This window comes from Lactuca sativa, chromosome 1 (assembly GCF_002870075.4).
Source record: "Lactuca sativa cultivar Salinas chromosome 1, Lsat_Salinas_v11, whole genome shotgun sequence".
Classification (NCBI taxonomy): Eukaryota; Viridiplantae; Streptophyta; class Magnoliopsida; order Asterales; family Asteraceae; genus Lactuca; species Lactuca sativa.
In genome coordinates this window covers 78,930,791-78,940,978 of record NC_056623.2, presented here as the reverse complement: position 1 = coordinate 78,940,978, position 10,188 = coordinate 78,930,791, and the positions used below count along the sequence as shown (strand labels likewise).

At 32.3% G+C, this 10,188-nt stretch overlaps 1 protein-coding gene across 1 annotated transcript; it reads left to right on the top strand.

The window, feature by feature from the left end:
- The first annotated feature begins 6,057 nt into the window (after positions 1 to 6,057).
- On the top strand, positions 6,058 to 9,826 carry LOC111886062 (dolichol kinase EVAN). The gene is made up of 13 exons (XM_052771343.1): positions 6,058 to 6,539; positions 6,880 to 6,992; positions 7,171 to 7,380; positions 7,456 to 7,560; positions 7,645 to 7,769; positions 7,857 to 8,059; positions 8,168 to 8,357; positions 8,466 to 8,531; positions 8,856 to 8,944; positions 9,039 to 9,153; positions 9,242 to 9,293; positions 9,390 to 9,490; positions 9,588 to 9,826. The coding sequence occupies exons 1-13, from the start codon at positions 6,346 to 6,348 to the stop codon at positions 9,699 to 9,701; spliced, it is 1,677 nt and encodes a 558-aa protein (XP_052627303.1). The 5' UTR covers positions 6,058 to 6,345; the 3' UTR covers positions 9,702 to 9,826.
- The last annotated feature ends 362 nt before the right edge of the window (positions 9,827 to 10,188 follow it).

Below are 10,188 nucleotides of genomic sequence, written 5' to 3'. Positions count from 1 at the left end.
AGTGATTAGTTGACTAACTTCTTAATTAAGTAATCTTCAAATTAGCAAGCAACAAATGGTTCTTCTTTATGTTTTCACTTCACACAATCATTAAAACACTTTCTCCAACATGGCAGTGGAAACTTTTTGACTCATCTTGGATTTGGTGGCTTTTAAACCTTAATTCTAGTTAACTTTCATTAATTACATGCTTCATGGAAATTATGACATTAAGTAAGAAAATATGTTATGAGCTTCTCTAGCCATTGTATTAACTAAGAAAAGTCTAGGTATTCTCAAGCTTCTTGGGTTGCTATATCCAAATTAGAGATTCGTTACAAGTATTGCACCTTGAGTTCTAATGATTTATCTACCAAATGTTCAAGTGATGAAATTCCAATGTCAACCATCTTTCTCTCATTTTACTTGCAATTTCTAAATTTCTAAATTTGAGTGTAACTTTAGTTTCTTTTAAACACCAAAAGACTAAACCCCCCATTTTTTACTTTTATTAATATTTTGCAAGCATTTTACAAAGAGATTTACATTGAGCAACAAATTTAACCAATCCCTTTGGATCCGATCCCTTACCATTATACAATTTTTTGTGTGCAATTTCTAGGGTTACTTATTTTGTTAGTCTTGACAACCACCAGACAAAAAGGTCATTTTAAATTGGCCAGGGGCGAAAACGCACAAAAGAAGTAAGAGACGGCCCGAGTACAAAATAAGACATGGACAAAACACATAAGTTAGGCAAACCATAAAGACTATTTCAATAATTTGTTTTAAAAATAAATATATTTATCTTCTCGACATTGTTTTTGGAATAATTTGGTATGATTATCATCTATACATGACTCTTTCTATTACGAGAAATCAAATATCCTCTTAATTTTTTACTTTCTATATACATTCCTACCTATTAGTCACAATTTTAAATGAATAAGAATAAAAAATATACATGTTAAAATAATATTTTTTGTTTGTTATCGACATTAACTTCCATAAATAAATATACACTCAAAGTAGCTGAAATGCAGAAAAAAAAAGTTAAGTGTCAATAGGTAAACTTCAAAAATTTCAAAATCTCGATGACTTTTCTTATAGGAAAATTGAATAATCTAACCACCTTTTTTCGGGTATTTTTAATATATATATATATATATATATATATATATATATATATATATATATATATATATATATATATATATATTAAAAAAACTAACCATTTGATCCGAAATGAGTTATTTTAGACTCGAAAACCAGCCCAAGCTTAATACTGTTGCCCACTGGTTTATATATGGGTCCTACATACAAAAAATCTGGAATACGCGTTCCAGAATTAGCAGATCCGAAGCACGATCTACCTGCATTTCAGACCAATTTTTTAGCATGAATTCGTCAAACCAAGTAAGTTCTACACTTTAAGTAACTTTGCACTTGATTTTCCGAAACGATTTACGTATTTCAAAATTGTCCGGAATACGAGGAACAACTCCAGAACTATTCTTGAATATCCGGATTATCTTTTTTTTTTTAATGAAAAAAACTATTTTCTCGTTGTATGTGTTTGAATCTCATGTAACTACTTTGTAATGTGTTTCAGATTGGCTGTTTTAGTCCGAAATTAGGTATTGTAGGGGTCCCGAAATGGTAATGTAGGTCTGGAACACGATGAACTTGGTCCAAAACCCGATGATTTATTCCAGAATGATGATCCGGAATAACTATACTTATAATTTTTTTTCTAAGAATTGATTAATAACCCATGTTAGTTCAAAGATGAGTTAGCATGAATGTTGTTAAAAAAGTTGGGTTTTACGAACGAGGAAGTTGTATTCCACTTACAGGGGCTTTTGGAATTGCGCCTGTGATATAGGTATAATAAAAAAACAATAATTTTATAATTATAATTTATTTTTATGGTAATGTATTAAAATGTTCTTGGAATTTTGTTTTTGCAGATAAAAAACGAAGATGATGAGTTTCAAAATAAGATAAAAAAATAAACAATCAAAGACACCTATAAAATTAAGAAAGAAATCAGAAAAGGTGTTAAAACTTAAATTGAAAGCAGAGTTGACTCCGAAAGATGACACCATAGCAAGTGTAGACAAACGTGTTATGATAGACTAGTTGCAATTATGTTTTTTTTGGTTATGGATATGTTTCTGGAAGTATTTATTATTATTATTATTGAATGCTTTTATGAACATTGGTTTTTAAATAGTGTATTAATATAATTTAGGTATATTTCCATTTTTTGTCTCCAACATACATTGACTCAAACGATGTGGATGAGTTGCATATAGAGTATGCTATACCACGTCTTGAAGACAAGCAACGCCGTCTTGTTGATACTACTACATTAGAAATGATTCGTGATTATTAACGTGCTAAACAACTAATGGTAATACTAGAAATTCCATTACCCGCCTTCACCAGCCGAGGATCGGAGAAAAGTAGCATTATATCACATGAAAATGCTCTTCATTACCATGTCTGAAGATATATGATAATTTGTGAACACAATGGACATCATTGAAGAAACACGTAGGATAACTCCAACAATGGAAGATCAAGTTGAATTGACTGATAATAGTTTCAAACTAACTGAGACCTACATGAAATTGTTTGAAAATGATGCAGACATGGCTAGTTTGAAGAATAGTGAGGAAAACTCACCTCTCAGTCTGAAAAAAGTGCTAAACAGGACACAGTTCCGAATATAAGCTCTATCGGTCACATATTCATTGGAACATGACCAAAATTAACTTATAATCAAAATAACCAACATACCCCTAGGTCAAACTTGGTCAAAAACATGTCACAGTCAAAAAGTCAAAAAGTCCACAAAGTCCACTCAGGTGAGTACGCGTAATGTACTCAGATTGTACGCTTAGCTTACACGAGCATTGACCATAAAAACGAGTTGTTGACCTAGTATGCCTAACATACCATTGCGTACGCCCAACGTACGCACTTGTCACCTTTTCCTTCTGTAATACCCATAGAAATCATGCCAAATTTAAAACATCCAAAAACCAAAAATTATTACAAAACTTGTTTTCAAAATAGTTTAGTGTCAGAGTTTCCTAGAACCAAATCATGAAAACATAAGGAGGTGTACGATCACGCCTTCGCCTTCCCGCGATCATCAGAAATACCTGAAACAAAATCAACAACTGTAAGCCCGAAGCTTAGTGAGTTCCCACAAAATACCAACGTCATACAATCATAATCATATCATATAAACAAACAACATGCATGATGAGCCTTCAGCCTGACTGGACCGTCTTGTAGGGCCTTCAGCCTATCTGGACCGCTCTCTGAGCCTTCGACACATCTGGACCGCCTCGCAGAGCCTTCAGCTTATCCGAACCGCTCGCCGGGCCTTCGGCCTGACTAGTACGCCCTTCCGGGCCTGTAGTCTATCCGGTCATGTGACAACCCGTTCTTTTCGTTATTAAATAGTCAACCAAAAGTCAAACTTGGGTCAACTAATGTCAATTTATTGTTTTGATCTCTTATTAAGCTTAGATTTATCTTATTAAGTTTAGATTTAAAATCTCTATGCGTTTAAACCTTTTATTAGAAGTGTTACAAAAATTAGAAGTGAATTGCATAAATTCGTTAAGTCTCGCTAGGACCGAAAAGGCGAAAACCCTTGAATGACTTTAAGACTTTGGACCGTAAACGCCTTGCAATCGCAAACCATTTACGATCGAGAACCCTCAAACCATAAACAAGCTTGGACTGCAAACGAGGACCCTCGATCTTATCCTCTCGGTTCTCAAACCCATGCACGTGTCACGTCAAGCTTATCCTCCTATAAGGGCATGGAACCGAAAACACTTCCTCACTTCTACACCTTCTAACCGAAGACACAAACCGAAAACCCACCATTCTCTCTCAACTATCATCCGAAAATCCTTTGGATCTCCTTAGGATCTTGCTAAGAACACCAAGTGTTCTTCATTTCATCAAGCTTCCTTTTTTGTGATCTTCAACCGAAAACACACACACCTTCTTGGTTTCACCAAGAACATCAAGATCACACCACTTGAATCTTCATGTGGCCGAATAAATACATGTACCAAATGTATGCCCAACATACTTGAGAGCACCAAGATCACACCAAGAACACCAAGATCACACCACGTACGCCCAACATACCAGATGTATGCCCAGCATACTCGAATAAATACATGTACGCTAGCGTACAAGCATGTATGCCCAACGTACTCACGTAGCCCCCAAAATTACAAAAATGTAATTATGGACCAATTTGCAAACAATTCTCATACCGAGGGGGTAAAAGGTAAATACCTGAAAATGGAGATGCTGCACGAAATCTTGATAAAATATGTTCAAAGTGGCGCGGTATGAGGATAAAATATTATGAGTTTGATGGAATTTACAACTTTGCTATAAACAATGTACACAAATGCTATATCGATCTGGTTAATATGGTCATGGATCAATATGAAAACACAAACCAAAAACGTTTTGTACATCTCCAAACTTGGCCACATTTAAAGAATTCCCAAAATGGAATAACATTGTTTAAAAGAAAATAGGATTAAAGGTATTTGTTTGTGTTTGAACTTTTTATGTTTTCTTCTATTTTATTTTAATTTGTTGTTTTTTCAAATTAATGTATTGCCTTTTTTTAATTTAATGATAAGTCACCTAGTTTAAGAAAAATATATGTATTTATTGTATTTTTAAATAAAAAAATAACATGAAATGATGTGTTAGTGATAAGTGTCATGTAAGTATTGTAGACTACCTTTTTATATTCTATAACTAGTTTATAACCCGTAAGAAACATGATTATAAAATTAATTAAATTTTCATATTAAAAAATTAAAATTATTAATCAATTATTTCAAATAAATTATTACTTAAGAGATTTTTTTTGTTATATAAAATTATAATTGTTGATTTAAATAATACTTGAAGTTATATCACCTTATAATCTGTGTTAATTTTATTTTATATTTCATTCTAATGTTATGAATTTAATATAATTAGAGTGGGAAATTTAAAATATTAAATTTAAAATTTAAAATAGATAATCAATTATTAATTAGTGTAATTATAGTGGCTATTTAAAATTTGAAATTTTAATTGGATAATTAATAGGTTGACAAATGACATAATTGATGATATATAACATTAATGAGGAGCTCTAATTATATGACACTTGTTATTAAAATTATTCTTTTATTAGAATAAAGTTTTTTTTTACTATACGGAAAAGTTCCAAAACACGACCCACATACTGGGCTTTCCTTATAGTTAAAAACTACGGTTCATGTTCAAACTCAATTTTGAGATTACATGGTGGTGCAACTGTGCGAGGACCAAAATTCGATAAATAAAAGGTCGAGGGACCAAACATGCATGTTGGTGAACAATTAAGGGATAAAACTTATAGCTTACTACTCAAGAACCACTTTAGTGCAATTAAGCGTTTAAAACTTACAAGTAACTTAGAATATACGCTTTAAAATGATTGTAACGTTTTAAATATTTATGTTGAAGAACTCTATTATTGTTTTTACTTGAAATTTTATAATTGTATTTTACTCCAAGTTTTTAGAAAATATTAATGTGTGACATGACTTTAGCCCAAGTACTCAACCTATTGTGATAAATTTTTATTTTATTTTAACCCTTTATATTTTAAATCCCAAATTAAGATTGTTAAAATCACGAATCTAATTATAAGATCGTACAATCTCATCTAAGTAAATCGATCCTGATCATATTTGATTCGTTTTTATGTAAAATCAGATGTAAGATTGTAAAGCATCTCGTAAGATTGATTTTTAATATTTTGTTTAACTTTTATATAAACTTATGATATTTTGTTTTGGGTTGTTTATATTAACGGATGTTTAGAGATGTATTTATCATGTTTTAAAAAAAATACATTTTTAGACTGATTTCGATAAAATCTTATGTTTTCGATTAGATTTTATAATATAATATTGAAAATTGAAAAAACAATATAAAATCTTGATTTGGTCAACATCCCAAATTGAATTTAGATTTTGAGCAAAATAACCCTAAAAATTATTTTCTCTTCTTTTGTCTTTCCTTGACTTGAAAAAAATTCCTAATTCCCAAAACGAGTTGGTTGACCCAATTTTCCAACGACCTGTTGTTAGAACTTAGAACCCGTGTGCGCGCCAATCGTCTCGAAATCTTGATGAACGAATCCTGCAATTGCAATTGCATAATCTTCTCTCTCAAAGTCATCACCTCTGCAACTGTAAATCTTTCGATGCAATTTGATTGCTTTGAGTTGATTTCTCAGTTCCTGAATAATTAATCCCCCAAATTAACACAATGGCGACGGGCATGGCTTCATCGATGTTAAACGGTGAGAGAGCTGTGGTTTTGCTGTTCGTTTCCAGCATTCTCTACTCTACACGCATATCCCTTCTCTATGAAGGCCTGTCTTTCTCTCTTCTCACTATTTTTGCCCTATTCGTCGAGATCTCCGTCGAATCGTACGGCTCCGCCTTCCCCTTCAAAACCAGGTACTCAATTGATCCATCCACTTCATATATTATATTAAATCGGTTTCTTAGGGTTTACCATTTGTCATAATTTGATGGTGTTTGGGTTTATTTGCGGTTTATTTCAGCCGAATCAAATGTTTATTTGATCAACAGATGCATTTACTGATTTTTTTGAGACATTAACCATGAAACCTCAAAGCCCTTATAGTTTGATCAGTTCATTTGGATATTCTACTTTGTTTGTCAAAGGAATTACTCTCAAAATTTCAATTTTCTATCCTCATTTTGATGGAATTCAGGTTGATTGGGTTCATCTTATGATTACTGAGATGAATAATTTGTAAATTTCTCATATTAGGCCAGGGGCTTCATCAGGGATTCTGTTGGGCGCTGTTACTCTTCCAGGTGTTGCAATTTCAAAGCTGATACAGTTATCAAGAGCTTTGTCTGTGCATGAAGTAGGAGTTGAAGGTGCATAGTTTCTAAATCAAATCCTCTCTTTCACTTGTTGGAATCGATAATCACACAAACACACACACACACAGAGATTCACAGAATTCAATTATAGGGAACAAAAACAAAAACCATTCATTCTTGTGATCTTATAAGTTATATAACCTTCTGTATTTTCTCATCTCTCCTTTTACAGAGGTTGAATTCATAAGATTACAATATTGGGCCACTTCTACTACTTGCCTCTGTGTGCTTGTTTTCCTTTGCTTCATGTGTCACCATGAATCCAAGAAGACAACAAATTCAGCATCTCTTCACAATGATTGCCATATGAAGTTCAGCATCAGTTCCATAGCCTTGTTTACAGCAGTGTGCTATCTATCTTTTTCTGCAAAATCATCTTCCAGTGAGTTCATTGATTAATTTACCCCTCAAAACTCCATTTTTTCAAAACCTGTAATTCAATTCTTGCATCTTGCAGAATGGAACATGGCATTGACTTTGTTGTGGATTGTATGTCATGGGGTATCAGCTGTGAAATTCATTCAACATGTTCTCAACACATTTCCATCATGTGCTTCATTTGGTATCTTCTTCTTCTTCTTCTTCTTCACTTTCTTTTTTCATGATTTTACAATTTCATCAACTAAATCAATTGTTTCTATTTTAGGTGAAGCACTTTTGGTTACAGCTGGATTTGTTGTTTATTTTGGAGATATGTTTGCATGTACAACAGCAAGGTTAAGTTCTATTGCATATGGGGTGGAAAGAAGTGAGATAAACACTATCATACAGGTATGTTATTTAAAAACATTTATTCAATTAAAACACTTTTCAAAGTCACCAATAAATCATATACTTCACATTTCTTCTTACATTCAGGGAATGCTTCTTGGCCTTCTTATAATTCCAATGTTATTCAAATCCATCTTAAAAAAATGGGAACTTTACATGACAACAACATCATCAAACTCTGAAGTCAAACGGTCAACTATCTTTTACTTGTGTTTAGCATTTATTCTATTATCAGTTGTTCCATTATGGATGCAGTTTGTTCAAGATTTCCATGTGCATCCCTTTCTATGGTATTTTTCACCTTTTATGAACTAATTTTACTTTAAAGTTTAAACCTTTTTTTTTTTTTTTTTTAATCTTGACCCTTAACATATGATTTTCCCCTCTTTTTTTTTTAGGGTGTTGAAGTTTGTATTCTCTGAACCCCACAAAAGACTCTCTTTATGTGTTTATTGGGTGGCTGTTATTTGTGCATCTGTGCTTCGATTCTATAACATCTCCAAAAACAGTAAAATTGAACGAATTTTACTCAGAAAATATTACCATCTTGTTGCTGTTTTAATGTTTGTCCCTGCAGTCATCTTCCAGGTGAGTACACACACACACACACCACCACCACCAACACCACCACCACCACCTCCACCATCACCACCATCATCTGAGTTTTTAGCTAATGGACATGAGTTTTGTTTTCAGCCATTGTTTCTCAACTTGGCTTTTGGTGCAGCTTTGGGGGTTTTCTTAGTGTTGGAAATAATTCGGGTAAAATTTTCAGCCATTTTTTTTTTATTTTGTATTTTTAATTAAATAGATCACCTAATCAAAAAAATAACAAAAAGTAGATATCTAAACACAACCAGGGTGTAAAATGAAAATTTTATTAAATGCAAGGGCCAAAATGGACAATATCTTTAAGATGAATAACTCGTTGGAGCGACCCTTTAAAAAAACTCTCATCTCTCCAATTGTAAAAAGCTATCGAAAAGCTATCTCAAATAGTATTAAACATAATGTGGTGAAACATTAATTTATTTATTAAATTTTTATTTTTTTTGTTGGGTGGATAATGATAATTTTTTTAGGCAGGTATGGAGAATATGGCCTTTAGGACCACTTGTACATAAGTTTATGAACGCCTTCACTGATCATCGTGACTCTGATCTTCTTATAGTCAGGTGTTAATAATATTCCCTTTAAATTACAAACTATAATAAAAATAAAAATAATATATATTTTTCACTTAAATATAAAATAATTAATTTTACGCAGCCATTTTTCGCTCCTTTTGGGATGCGCGTTGCCTATTTGGATGTCGTCAGGATTCAATGATCGACCCCTCGCACCTTTCGCTGGAATCTTAAGCCTTGGAATCGGAGACACAATGGTAATAAATAACAATATAAAATCCTATTTATTATTTTTCGTATATTTTTATATTACATTATTTATATATTCATAAACCTTTTTTCTAGGCATCCATGGTTGGATACAAATATGGTGTTCTCCGATGGAGTAAAACAGGCAGTAAGTATATATAATATATAACTTATTCTTTTTTATAATCAACATTTCCCTTAACCCTAATTGATTTTTTTTTTTTTTTTTTTTTTTTTTTTTCAGAAAAAACCGTTGAAGGCACTGCTGCCGGAATAACATCGGTCCTGGCGGCTTGCTCAGCCCTGCTGCCGCTCTTGGCCGCCACCGGACACATGTTCACTCAGGTTTCTCTCTCTCTCTCTCTCTCTCTCTCTCTCTCTCTTATTTTTTTATTTTTTATTTTTATTTTTAAATTTTGGGGTGATGGTAAAATTGTGGCAGCATTGGTTATCGCTTTTGATGGCGGTGATAGTGAGCGGTTTACTTGAGGCATACACTGCACAGCTTGATAATGCATTTATACCGCTTATATTCTATAGTCTTTTATGCCTTTAAATTGTAATTTGTAAATAAATACAAACATGTTATAGTGTTAGGAAAAAAGAAAGTAGATAATACGTTTTTTGTAATGTTGGATTATATACACATAGTAATACAAGGAGTAGATTTTGTTATTCAAATTAATCAATCTTGAAAAATTATACGTACTTTTATTATTTTTACTGATGTCATCATGTATTTCTGAATGACAACATAATTTTATTTATTAAAAAAAAACGGTACATAGAAGCAAGGGAAAGGTTGCATTCGATCAATGGGTTACTACACAACTGATCTCGATTCTCGCCACCTTGTCGTTTAATTATTTTCTGTTACAATGCAGAAATTCATACATACATTATAATTATAAGAGTAATTTTCGAAGTGAAAAAAAATGCACTACTGATGAAAACTTTTTGTTGAAAGATTTTTAGCATTGATAGTTCACGTCAATCTCTGGTATATATGTTAGTTACCTCAAGTCTCAAACATCATATATAAT